At 57.2% G+C, this 13,775-nt stretch overlaps 1 protein-coding gene across 1 annotated transcript; it reads left to right on the top strand.

The window, feature by feature from the left end:
• Nucleotides 1-5,294: 5,294 nt before the first annotated feature.
• Nucleotides 5,295-10,728, top strand: LOC309677127 (zinc-binding protein A33-like; the record flags this gene model as incomplete). The annotated part of the gene is made up of 6 exons (XM_082489850.1): nt 5,295-5,567; nt 6,168-6,263; nt 7,987-8,220; nt 8,628-8,647; nt 9,417-9,532; nt 9,639-10,728. 6 exons carry the CDS (start codon nt 5,295-5,297, stop codon nt 10,181-10,183), a joined length of 1,284 nt encoding a protein of 427 aa, XP_082345976.1. The 3' UTR covers nt 10,184-10,728.
• Between the last annotated feature and the right edge of the window lie 3,047 nt (nt 10,729-13,775).

Below are 13,775 nucleotides of genomic sequence, written 5' to 3'. Positions count from 1 at the left end.
GCTCTGGCCTTAGCAAAACAGCGGTGTCACTTGGGCCTGGGAAGAAAATATTGGCAAATAATGCTCTACCCTTTGGTCACCCTCCTCCTCCAGCTATTTGTCCAAAGATATCATATCTTGGAGCATTGCTTCATTTCCTGCTCGCTTTTCTAACCGAGGCCTTTAAATCATGTCCCTGCAAGCTGAGGTCACGGAGGGATACGTAATATTCATTAATGGTGATGCAGCTGTTACCTTGATTCACCTCATCCCTTCTTTCACTTTTTCCTTTCTGTTTGCTGCTTTCCCTCCCCATTTCTTCCTCCCTCCTGGTATCAGTGCAGGAGAGAGCTGGCAGGAGCCCACCGAAGTGCAGCCTCCCGGGGTGCAGCCTGCTTTTGGGGACTTTTCAGGAGTCTGGGGATTTCTCCTGGACAAACAGCAGCACACTCCCTCCTGGCCAGGGATGCCGTGGGCATCGGGAAAGGCTGTCTGCAGGCTGCCCCATCCTCACCCCCACAGAGCCCTTCCCTTGGGGCTTGTCCGGGGCAGCATGTGGGAAAAAAACAGATTTAATTCAGCTCATTGTCTGAAATGTGGAAGTAATGACTGCTGAAGGGTCCTGGGGTAAGGACAGAGGATAGGACTGATAAGTCTTTCGACAGTGTTTAAAACACGCTCCCACATGTGGATTTTGAAACCCCAGTAGGCAGCTGAGCTGGGAATTGCCCAGTGCTGCTGCTCTTTGTTCCCTTGCAGCCACACCAAAACCACCATCTTGCCCCGATGTCCGTGGCTGGAGGACCCCCTGCCCCCGGGTTTCCACTCTGCAGGGATGGGCCGGTGGGTGCTGGGGGGCACAGACCGCTGAGGGGCTGCCCAGCACCTCCCCGTTGCGGGACCCAAGGGCTCCAGCTCCAAATTTACACCTTTGCCCCCTCCCCTGCTCCGCAGCCACGCACCGCTCAGGCGGAGCGGTGGGGGAGAGTGGGATCCAGAGGAATCGAAGTCCGCGGTGTTTATTTGTACTCAAAACAAAGTGAAACGGGGAAATATAAATGCAAAGCTTCTCAACCCCTGTCAAGCTTTCCTGCCTACATTTGGAGAGCCGACATGAGGGACTGACACTGCTGATCAGCAGATTCTTCCCCTTCCACTCATGGATCGCTGGGAGCCCGGTGAAGCCCTCTGGCTTTACCCACCGCGCTCCCCACTTCACCCCTCTCCTTCTGTAAGGCCAACCAGTGCCCGCGACACCCATCTCCGAAAATACATGTTTACTGCACGGAGCGGAGAACCGCGAAGGGGTTTGGACCCTATCCATCAGCTTTCGGCCAGACCCTTCCCGATCCACGTTATCCTTCATCTCCCCAGTGCATAATCAGGCTCTCCAAACAGGGCGTTCTCCGGTCGCAGCCCAGAGCTCGAAGCCTCCCAAGAGGAATATGCTAAAAAAAGAAAGAAAAACATTACATTGCCAACTGAAGCGAGTGCTGAAAAGAAGGAGATGCCAGGAGCACTTAAACAAGAATTCGAGACCGGGGGACGCTCGGGCGTGTGTTTTCAATCCGCAGACGGGAGATGTGTTCATTGGGAAATGACTGTCACTCACTGTTAGCTTTAGATCTCGTAGTTGATGTCCCAGAATGTTAAATGGCCATGATGAGGACATCCCCGCCTCTCTGAGAACTTTCTTTAGGGATTGATGGATTAGCGCAGTGCGTGGTAAAATGGTGCCGCTCTTCTTTTGGCTCCGAAACCTGCGTTTGCAGCCTGCAAAGACAAAGATGAGCAATTTTACATGGGCGATAGGTCCTGTCGGCAGCAAGGGGAGTTGCTTGGGAAAATCGAGTCAAGGCATCAGGGTGTCCAGGGCTCCCTTGGGTGCTGCAGGCTGTCCTGCAACACCTGGATCCAGCTGGCAGTGCCATGCCCTGGTGCAGAGCATTGCTCCCATGACAGCAGCATCCCGCAGCCCCATGCCTGCCCCAGAGGCAGCGTATATGCTGCCACAGCCCCAGCGCGGTGCCGCAGAGGGGGGATGCTCCTGCAGTGCCCAGGACCAGGTTCCAGCTCACCTTCAACTGAGTTATCCCGAATTCTGTTGTTTAAGGGTGAAGCTTCAGTTATCTGGCTACAGAGGGACTCATCTCCTCCACACAACAGGCCTGCAGCTGCCCCGGGGTGTGTGGTGGTGCAGGCTGGGGGCTGTCCCTTCCCTGGGCTCTGTAATCGGCCCCGCGGGGAGGGATGAGCTCTCCGAACACAGCACAGATGCTGATTCACAGGGACATCTCCCAGCGCTGGGTGGCTTGGGGGAACATAACCTTTTGCAGCACATTCCCGATCTCTGCTGAAAAGCAATTATTGATGCTTTTACCTCTGTGCAGAGCCGCACAAATAATGGACCGTGGCGCTGCAAGCTGGAACAGGTCAGGGAGCAGCACCCTGGCTCACCCCGGGCTGCGTGTCCTGGGCTGGGCGTCTTGTCTGCTGGTTTGTGTGTGTGTCTGTGCATAGTCTTTAATGCCTCCTGGAGAAAGGATGGCAAAGCCAGGAGATCAGAGGCTGGACACGGATGATAAAGCTATTTCCCTCTCAAAAGGATGCATCTAAGCAGATGATTCAGCTCCCATCCAAAATCCACCAGTTCAAAGCCAGCTATTTTCAGGGACTGCTGGCACATGGCAGGAGGATGACACGTGCCACCCTCCCGCTGTGCAGGTCCTACCCGCTCGCACAGCGGCTGCAGCACGCTGGGCTGGCAGCGGTCACTGCCCCTGGCAAGCCCTGGCCCCTTCGCACCATGAGATCCAGCCTACTGGAAGCACAAAACTCCGTAAATGTGGAGAGTGAGGTTTTGCTGCATTAAGTCACAGCGAAGCAGAGACTGTTTGGTCATCCCTGGATCCCTGTGTCATTCCTAGGTCCTGGTGTCACCGTCCTAGTGACTTTCCCAGGGGGACCCCACTGAGTTATGCAGTGGAGAGGGGAAAAGGGCAGCAATGGGAGCAGGTTCAGCCTGTTGGACACAATTGCTGCACAGTGAGTGCTTTCCATCCCCCAGTGCCTAGCAAGCAGCCGGGGCTGAGCATCCCTGTCCCACTGCAGCCACGGGGACTGGACCAAGAGGGTGCAGCCAAGCCCTGCCTTGCTCAGCCAGCTGGAGCAGGTCCGGAGCCCCCAGAATAACCGTGTTGGGGCTGGCAGCAAGCTTAAGCGTGACTTAACTTCATTGGCATCCACAGATGCCACTTGCTTGGGCACCCAGAGCACTTCCACAGCAGCCCACATCCTCCCCACACTTTCCGTGGCACCTCCTGGAGCTCAGAGCTTTCCCTGGGGGCACCCCCATCCCATACCACCCCACCACACACACTCCAGCGTTCACACTGCCTATGCTGGGACTCTGCAGAGCAATGGTGAGTGACGAGGAGCCTCAGCTCGTCACTGCTTTGTGCCTGCGTGATTGCAGGAGGCTGTCTGGGGTGCACCTCGCCTTCCCACAGCCAGCATCCCCCAGGATCTGCTCCTTGTGCAGGGGGTGGTGTTCAAAGTCCAAACATCGGTGCAGGGCTGTGGCTGAGTGTGTGACCCCAAGGGGCTGGTGGAGACATGCCTGCAAGCAGGGCTGCTGCGGCCACGTGCCAGTGAGCAAGCACACACGGTGCAAGAGAAAGCCTGGGAAAAATCTCTCAGACAGGCGAACAAAGGTGGGTGGAAACATCTTCTGCATTAACTGCACTGCTCTAACGGTGAGAAAACATAGTGCAGCAGCAGCAGAAGGGCAGTAGATGGACAGTGCTCAGCACATCACTGTTTTGGGGGGGATGCTCTGATTCTAACAGCGGTTAGGAGACCGATGGTCTATACAACTGTTGCTTGTCCCTGTGTCCCCCCTCCTTTCCGTTTTATTTGCTTTTACTTCCAGTATTGAAAGCTCTTGTGATTTTTCTCACACGTCCGCCAGCATTCGCCGCTTCCCACGACGCCCCAGGGCCTGCCATCGGGTGACCACACCAGGGTGAAAACCCGTCCTTCCTTCTTTTGCTAACAAGCCCGCGGCCCTCATGATCACTGAGCGACACCTGAAGCCGTGACCCCAGAGCGCGGCTCCGAGTTGCCCTGTGACGTGGCGAGCTGGCCCCGCTCCCACAAGCCTCAGCCCTCCGGCGAGGGGAAACCGGGAGAGAGAGGGGAAGGCACTTCCCCGGGGCTCAGTTCTGCGCTCTGGCTGCTGAATGCAGCAGTGGGGACGGTGCAGGAGCAGTGCAGTGCAGGGACAGCGCAGTGCAGGGACAGCACAGTGTCGTGCAGGGACACTGCAGGGGCAGTGCAGGAGCAGCGCAGGGACAATGCAGTGCAGGGACAGGGCGGGATATTGCAGTGCAATACAATATTGCAATATTGCAATATTGCAATACAGCGCAGCACGCGCCCTCCCGCGGGCGGCGCGCGAGGCCCCAGCAGCAGCTGCCCCAGGCCCGCGCGCACGTGACGACGTCGCATGCCCAAAGCCTCGCCCGACCCCCCCGGCCAAAGCACCCATCCAATGATCGGACGGGCGGGTGGTGCCTCCGCGCGGCGATTGGTCGAGGCGGGCGTCAGTCCGCGGGCGAGGCGGGGCGGAGCCGAGCGGAGGCGAGGCTGCGAGTCGGCAATCTGGGAGCTGCGCGGTGCCGGTTGGTGGGCCGGAGGCGGGGGGAAGGAGGGCCGTGAGCGCGGTGGGCCCTCCGGGATGGCGGGAGGGGGTCCGGGATTGTGCCCTGGGGAGCGGGGTGGGGGGGGTGCAGAGCACAGGCCAGGGTGCGCACCCCAAGGCTGGGCCCCGGGGGATGCAGCGGGCTCCGGCCAGCCCGGGTCTGGGGGCCCTCGCAGCTGGGGGATTGGAGCACACGGGGCCACCGGGGCGGGCTGGGGTTTGCCCCAAGGCTGCAGGGCAGCTGCTTGCTGTCCCTGGGCCAGGTCCACCCTGGGGCCCGGTCAAGGCACACAGCTGATCCCTCACAGGCCTCGCGAGTCGTTTTGCTGAGGTAATGGGAAGCAGAAAGTTGTTATTCTGCAAAGGGGCTTACCCTTTGCTGGGACTTCACGGTAATTCTCACTGTTTGGGGCTTTCCAGGGGTGGGTACACCAGTGCGGCACCTGGGCAGGTCCTGTGCCTCCTGCCCAAGGTCTGGTAACCAAACACTGCCTCACAGCATCCAGCAGAGCCCAGCGTGAGGAGAGGCAGAAGTCTGCCCTAGCCCAGTGGGAAGGGGATTTGGGGATGGTGGTGGCAAGAAACTGAAGTTGGGACCTGTGTGCCAGCAGGGATGGCTGGCAGGAGCCAGGACCGGAGCCTGCGGGAGGAGCTGACATGTGTCATCTGCTGCGACCTCTTCAGCGAGCCAGTCATGCTGGACTGCATGCACCACTTCTGCAAGGCCTGCATCCAGCGCTACTGGGAGAGCTGCACCCGTGTCCCCTCCTGCCCTCAGTGCCGCCGAGAGTTCCCCAGCCGGGCTTTCCGCACCAACTACCTGCTGTCAGGGCTGGTGGAGAAGGTGCGGCGCTGCAGCTCCGCAGAGCACCGGCACAAGATGCAGGTGAGTGGCTTCTGCCCAGCTGGGGAAGAAGGGCATGAGAGCTGCGTGAGCCCTGTACAGCCAGTGCAAGCCCACCACCCCTTCCTCCCACAGTCAGTTCCCCTGCTGGAGAGCCGTCTGCGTGCCTCGCCTGACCCAAGTACAATGACATCTGTGTCTCTTCCTGATTCGTTCCCTCTCTCTGTTTCCTTCCAGCTGTCTGTCTTTTGGACGCTTTCTTTTCTTGTATTTGTTTCCCTCACTGCCATGCCTGATTCCATCACAGCTTGGTTGTTTCTCATGTAGGGACCACGCAGCCAGGGGTGAGGGCTGCTTGAGGAATCAGTCCCTGCACAAGTCAGTTCACAGCACACAGGATTTAAACCTTCTGCAAACAGATACCCTAGGCTGGGGCTCCCAGTCTTAAAAATAAATTTGTTTCGTTATGTGCATACATACATAGTTCTCAAACCTGTGCATCGGGTGCTTTCTTCTCCTTACTGCCTTTATAAGAAATCCTGTTGCAGCCTCCCTCTAATGCTGGCCTCAGGAATTGGGATTGCTCCTGAATCACAGCCGAGTAGTGAAATGGTCTCCTCATCTTTTTCTTCATTCCTGCAGAAGCACCTGGAAGATGCTTTGCAAGCTCGTCAGAAGGAGATGGAGAACTTCTTGCAGAAGAAGCGTGCAACACAGGAAGATATCTGTGGCCTGACGGTAAAGCCCTGTGATAGCTGCTTTTTGTACAGCCTCTGGGTTAATGTTTATAGAGGATCTGTGTATGACTTCAGCTGAGATTTAGCTCAGCTTCCTGTAAAAATCTAGATGAATAACTACGTAGGTATCTGAACAAACTACCCCAAATGTAGGCCAAAGCCCATCACTACTGAATATTCAGTGGAGGCTTTGGGAAGAGGCATTAAGCACTTGTTAGTGGAGCATTTACAGGGTGCGTTGGTGTGACAGAGCCAAGACAGTGTAGTGGTGAGAGCTGTCAGCTGAGCAGCCTACTCTGGCCCTGCAGTGCTGCCATTTTGGGAGAGGGTTAATTCTTGGAAGCTTTAAAATCCTCTTGTGTGTCTGAAGGAGTGGCAGCAAAGCTGAAGGAGCTGGGTCAGTAGCAGGTTTAGTGCTGCAGAGAGCAGTGGCTTTGTCACCAGGACCATGTTTGGATTCCCTGTGAAGCTCTGAGACAATGTGAGGAGCCCGAGTGCTGTTTCTGGGCTCAAGTGGCACCAGGCTGCCTACTTGTCACTGATCAGTGAAGCAAGAACAGCCACAGGCTGACTGTGCTTCCTTCTTGAGTGACATAAAATTATTAAAAAACAAAGAACGAGAGTGTAAGGAAAACTAAAGTAGTTCAGAGGTGAGATAAAACTGGTGGGAGACTGTCTTCTGACTGGAGTATCTGATCCTACTGTCTGCACTGTTTCATACTTCTGTCCCGCTGCCAGATTTGGAAGAGACCTTTGAGGTTAATGAAGAAGTATTATCAAATAAGCACAGGTGGCTGATGTCCTGTTGCAGTGGAAGAGCTGACTAAGAGGTGTTTCAAGAGTAAAGGAGCAAATTGCTGATCTGAACGGGGAGGCCATGCACGTCCTCTGTGGTTCTCGTGTGGTTCTCAGGTGCACAAGCACCTGCTAGAGCAAAGGGAGGGGGTGTGCTTTGCCAGCTGGTGAAGCTGCAGATGTACTCTGGGGGAGATGGGTTTCCTGCTGGTAGAAAGGGATGTGCATTTCAGGAAGCACTCATCAAGAAAATAATGAGGGCTAAGGTTGCACTTAGAGATTAAAAGCATAAAGACTGGGAAAATCAAAAGTCATTGTCTGTCTCTTGTAAACAGGCAGGAAGGCAGTGAGAGCACAAGGTTGGCTGGCCAACTAAATAAGTAGATAAAAGGGACCTCTGAAAAGAGCTGAATGGGATTTTTATCAGCCTTGACTACAGAGATTAGCTTGTATAGCTCCCCCGTCTCTCCCATACAAACAGGAGCCCTGCGAGATGAAGGCATCAGAGAAAAAGAGCAAGTTACCAGTGTCAGGCAGCTCTGCCCAGGGTCTGGCATGATGTAAAGTAAATCCTAACTAACCAGAACAGCTGAGTCTGCAGCTCCAGAAAATCAAGAGCTCCAGTCTTGCACACAAGCAAATTCCTGGTGGTGTGGGAGAGGGCTGTGGGCTCCCACTGTGGCTATGTGGAAGGATTTCTAGTTGAGGTGACTGAGCCATTGGTAGAGTGTTTTTTTCCCCTTCCCCTTTGGCTCTGCAGTCTTGAAAGTTGTCCTTGTGTCACATTCTCCAGCAAAAAAGTCATGGGTATGTCTGGGACTCCCTGATTTCCAGGACTCTGTAAGCAGAGTAACGGGCCAAGCCATCCTGTGCACCTACTTGTGCATTTTAGCTGTCAGACTCATCATCTGCTTTTTCCCTCTGCTCAGAAGGTGTCTGGGGAGCTGAACTTCAAGATCCGTGCGGAGTTTGCTCGCCTTCATCAGATCCTGGAGGAAGAGGAGAGAGCTGTTCTGGCAGAGCTGGGTGAAAAGGAAGAGCAGTCGCTGGCACGCCTGCACGGGGATGTCCGCCAGCTGGAGGAGGGAATGTCAGTGCTGCAGAAGGACATAGAGCACATAGAGCAGACCCTGAGCAAGGTGGAAGAAGTGTCGTTGCTGGAGGTGAGTGTGCTTGGCTGACCCTGGCGGGAGGCTGAGGGGTGTTTCAGGAACTGAATTTGGGATGGTGAGAGTTCTAAGTGACAGCACCAGACTATACTTGGAAGTCACTCTCGCTGCTATCCCTCTGGATTACCTACCCATTCTCTTGGAGTCTGGAGGCTTTAGCCACAAGGGATATGGTGATCTTTCCAATGTGGTGGATCTCAGGAGCCTTCCTCCTTTTCTGTCACCCCTGTGAAATTGTCTTGGCCACAGTGCCCAGGCAGTTTCCCCCAGGGTTGGGGTCCTGGAGGGTTGGTTTCCTCTCTGTGTGCTTCATGACAGCAGGAGACAGGACAGGGAACTTGTTTGTGTAGCTGCATGAATTACAGACAGTGACTGCTAATTCTCTCTGCTCCTCACTGCAGGTGGAGAGCCTGGATATCAGGTATGTGTCTGGCATGAAAGAAGCTGATTCCCTTTTCAGGAGCTTATCTCTATCCCTGGCTGGGACCACATGGGGGAGGGGTGTTATCTCGAGTTTTAAAAGCATCACAAATTGCTCAGCGAGCTGCTGATGCTGTGCTATGTCGGGGCTGGTCCCTAGCACATGTTGGATGCTCTCCCCAGGGAGCACGCGTGTTGAGATGGCTGGGCTGGAAGAGCAGGTGGAGAAGATGTGCTGGTTTGGGATGAGTGCAAGAGCCATGTATGCTGCAAGGCTAATGCCACAGACTTTGGGTGCTTTGGCTTTTCCCTGCCCTTTCTTAACTTTTTACAACTCACGGGGCTGCAAAACGGATCCAGAGGTGCAGGTCTGTCTGAGACTACAAGTATCTGAGGGCCAGAACTGTCGTAGGGGAGCATGTCCCTGTCCCCTCCCTCCCTGGGGTCTGCTGTGGGATGCATCCCAGCTCCGCAGGCCTGACCCGTTCACCCATGTCAGAGTCCTGCTTCGGTGTTGGTCTGCCATGAGTCACCGCTACATGAGAGGTGCTGCCAGATCTGTCTCTGTCTGTAACACCTCTGCCCTGAGCCACTTGCTGCACTGGGGGTAGCACTGCATCACGGGGAGCAAGCAGCTGCCAGGGAGCTTTGTGTCCCGTCTTTACCAAATCCGTTGTGTGCAGTAGCGTGCTGCAGTCCTGACCACGCTCTTCCCACGTGCCTCACGAGTGGCACGGCAGAGGGGTTGACTGCCGCTCTCTCTGCCCCAGGCCCTTGGTGCGCATTGAGACCCAGCCTGCCTTCGACCTGCAGCGCTACAGGGACAGCCGCAGTGGCCCCTTGCAGTACATCTTCTGGAGACAGATGCTGCGGTCCATCTGCCCCGGTGAGCAAATGGGTGTGAGGGATGGATATGCTTGATGGTGGTGCGCCAGGAATGCTCTGCAGAGAGAATATGCAGCCGGTAAAATGTTGGTTCAATGTCTCCACAGCTCCTGCCCCACTCACCTTTGACCCTGAGTCAGCCCACCCCAACCTGGTCTTCTCCAGAGACCTGACAGCAGTGACAGAGAGGAATAGAGCCCAGCTTGTACCCAGCAGCCCCCGGCGCTTCTGTCAGTGCGTCAATGTCCTGGGCTCACAGACCTTTGACGGCGGCCAGCACTACTGGGAGGTCTGGGTGGGCAGCAAAACCAAGTGGGACCTGGGGGTGGCTGCCGAGGCTGTGGACCGGGCAGCAAAGGTAAAGCTGTGCCCAGAGAACGGCTACTGGACGCTTCGCCTGCGGAACAGGACGGAGTACTGGGCCACTGCCACCCCCTGGGTGCGCTTGACTCCCCACCGCCCCCCCCGGAAAGTGGGCGTCTTCCTTGACTGCCAGGAGGGCACCGTCACCTTCTTTGATGCTGGAGACATGTCCCACCTCTTCACCTTCCACCAGGTTTCTGCAGAGAGATACTGTCCCTTCTTCAGCACCTGCTTCAGTGATGGGAGGGACAACATAGAACCCATGCGCCTCTGCCACCTGGCCCTGTGAAATACCAGGAGGAGCAGGATGCTGTGGGGACACCAGCCTGTCTCCTTGTCTCTGCCAGCTGGCTGCCTGAGGCCGTGCTGGAGGCTAGTTCTGCACTGTGGAGCTGGTGGGTGTTGGAGGGGCTGGTTTGGTTTCAGTTTTGGAAGGAGGGAAGGGGATGAGTCTTTTCCCAGCTCCCATCTTCCTGCCCTTCTCTGTGCCATGGGCTGTGGGTGCCACACTGCATTCCTGGAAGTGCCTGGAACCCCTTGGAAGAACACCTTTCTGTGCCTGAGCATTGCACAGTTCAGTATCTGCAGCCACAGGGCTGCAGCAGAGGTGGTTGTAGACTGCTTGCACCTCCTCTCCCTCCGTGATCCCACCCATAAACCCTGTGGAGCAGGTCAGCGGTCTTGGAGCACCATCAGGTGCCTCAACACTCAACTCTCTGTCCCAGCGGTGGGCTTCATCTGCTCGAAGAGCTTCATGGGAGAGGGCTCCTGGCTGGCAGCAGAGGGAGCTCCGTGCATGGTATGGGACCCACTGCAGCCCGGGGACTGCAGCACTGCCTCACTTCTATTCAGTCACTATTAAAGCTCATCAGAAAGACCACTGTCTGCTGGACCTGCTCATGGCTTGCGTGCTGGGGAGGGGGGGGATCTACTGCAGTGGGGTGTAGCACAGCCTGGGGGCACAGAGCAGCCGCCTGGCCCCTGCTCCAGCCTGGGCTCCTTCCCTCCCCGTGCCATGCAGGAGGCACGAAAGAGCCACAGCTATCCCTTATCCCTCTCCTTGGAGTGCTCCCCGCACAGCTTACGGTGGCTCTTGGTCTTTTGCTCACACCCCCATGTCAGGCTGCTTGGGAACAAGGTGGGGGTTTGGAAGACCTGTGGGGTAGGAAGGTTTGTCTGAACCCGGCCCTGGCCTCAGGCTCCTGGATTTTAAGATTCAGCCTCCTCTGACCTGGCTGGTTCTTAAGGATTTGTGTACATGAAAAACAAAAAGTCCCATTTCAGGCCAACTTCATGACAGCCTTTGCTGCGGGGAGCAGGTGGTCCCAGCACGGCTCTTTGCCTGTCAGCCCCACTGGCACACCAGCCCTGTGGGAGGGTGCCCTGGGGCTCCTGGGGAGGGCAAGTCGAGTGGATTTGGCTGCTGTAGTTTGTGCCTGGGGGATGCTGGCCATGTCCCCACCTCGCTCACGAGTCAGCAGAGTTGACGTGAGGCAGGAGGTGCTGGGGTGGGTCTGAGTCTGGCTGGTGGGAGTGATGGGTGGGAGGAAGGATGGCAGTCCCTGGGGTGGGTGGAATGGTTGTGTTTATCACCCTGAAGTCTGCTCCAGGGTCAAAGCAGAGGCTGGAGCCACACCAGTCCTGCGTAGCTCCTGGTGCTGGCTGGAGCCCGCACATTCCTCCTCTGCGGAGGCTCAACTTTCTGTGCTGGTGGAAGGGTCGGGTGCGAGGGCTTTCCAGCTCCTGCAGCTGGGCACAGGGACACTTGTCAAAGCAAGTCCTCCACTGGTCATCCCCCTGCCCAGCAGGGACGGGACAGGGGGCCCTGTCCTCCTGTGGTGCCACGAGGGATGATTCCCCTTCCTGTGCACCATCACTGCAGCACACCAGGGCTGGGCTCTGCTCCAGCGCCCACTTTTGGGGTTGCCTAATGCCTGTGCCATGGCAGGAGAAGACTTTGTGCTCAGCTGGAGGGGAGGATGATGACCCGCACAAGATGCAGGCAGATGTGCCCTCCTGTGCAGGAGCACCGAGCAGCCCGGGGCTCTGCAGACACAGGGTGGAGGTGGGTGCAGAGGGGACCCAGTTATTGGGAAGCCGTTGCTCTGTGCAGCTTTGCTCAGGGGTGTGCTTGGAGGGGGTGTCAGGGGTTTCTTGCTCCCTCCTGGTCCCCAGCTGGGCTTTAACTGGTCAGTGAGTTCTACTCCCTCTCTGCTGAGCCCCTGGGCTGGGTTCAGCCTTCTTTCCCAGCTTGCTGCCCCCCAGCCTCAGCTGAAATAAGAGTGGAGAAGAGCGAGGCGCTGGCTTGGCAGTGCTGCTGTGAGCAGGGCTGTCATCCCCCCCAGCAAGGACTGGGAGCCTCTGCAGGAAGGTGAAGCTGGTTTGATAGCAGCAGAGCTGCGGCTCAAGGGGGCTGAAACCCATCGCCTCCCCAACCTGCCCCGAAACCGCAGGTGGGTAAGGCTGGGCACAGCAGCAGGCAGCCGTCCCTGAAGCGTGAGGGGGGGCAGATCCGCCAGGCACTGGCAGGCAGCGAACGCAGCCGGGCTTCGGCAGCTGCCGGCTCCTGCTGCCCGCCACTGCCGCGTGCCGCGTGGGCCGGTGTGGCGGCACGAGCTGCGAGCATCTCACGGCGACGTGTGCCAGTGCCATCGCTGCCACCTCCTACACCTTTCCCCTGCCAAAGGCAGAGCTGGAGAGCAGCGAAACCTGCTTGTCCCAAATCCCTGAGCTGAGCAGACTCCCAAGGAAGCACGTCCTTCCTCCTCCTCCTGTCTGTGCTGGCCGCAGCGTGCCGCTTCCAGGCAGAGCCACATTTTGGGTTATTATGTCCTGGCCTGGCCCTGCTGTCGGGGAAAGGCTCTGGCAGGAAGGCTGGGGCAGGCAGAGCCCCTGCCCCGCACGCAGCACGTACAGTGGCTCCTACGTGCGGGGAAAACACTGCTCTGAGCTGCTGTATGTGCAGCGTCAGCCCGGCGAGGAAATATGGCCTGCTATTAAATGCTGTCTGAAAAATGCATTTTGCTGATAAAATGCAGAGCAGAAACTGCAGGCGCGGTGTGAATGCAGTGACCGACTGGGCCTGGCCTGGGGTTCGGGCAGGAGGGGACGGGGATGGAGAGTGGGAGCTGCGTCCGGACTCTGTGCCTGCTAGGGCTGGCTCTCGCCACTGCCCCCAGGACCAGGCTGTATTTTCCTTGCAGGTTACCTTGTTGTTTTGTTCCTGGGTGTCCTCAGAGCCACCCCAGTGTACCTTTCCCATAGTCGTTCCTGGGGCTGGGCAGCATCCGGCAGCTCCTGCCCTGGCCCCCTGCTGTGACGTGTCTTTATCCTGCACTTTGGGGAAGCCTTTGCTTTCTCGGGTCCCCCCGCGTGCTGGAAGGGGGACAAGATTTTAAAATAAGATCCTTTTGTTTCCCAGGGTGGCAGCAATGGAAAGGTCCCATCAGTCCCACAGTCACCCTGTGTTTGTGATGGAAAATTCCCCGTTGTCGCTGGGCGAGCCCTCCCTGGCGTCCCACCGTTAGATGGCAGCATGGACAGGCTGGTCCTGGCCCCCACCGCCTGCACCGTGCCACTTACGGACTCCCAAATCCCTTGGAGGATGCCAAAATCACTTTATTTTTGGGGTGCCAGAGAATCCCCAGGTCAGACCGTCTGCTCTTCTCACACTCAGCCTCTCCAGGCAGCCCTTGAGACATTTGTGTCCATCAACGGTGCGACGTCATTTATCCCTCCATCACTGTCCTCACCTCACTGCTCATCTCAGGTGCACAGTCGATGACCCCCGATGCTCACAGTGGTCCCCAGCGCGGGTACACTGCCATGGCAGGGAGCCCCACGGCTGCCCCATCTCTGATCACAGCCCCCGGCACTGGGGA

The sequence above is a fragment of the Vanellus vanellus genome (genome assembly GCF_965231255.1).
Source record: "Vanellus vanellus genome assembly, chromosome: 13".
Taxonomy (NCBI): domain Eukaryota; kingdom Metazoa; phylum Chordata; class Aves; order Charadriiformes; family Charadriidae; genus Vanellus; species Vanellus vanellus.
Note: the sequence above shows the minus strand (reverse complement) of the source record. Positions and strands in the feature narration are given on the sequence as shown.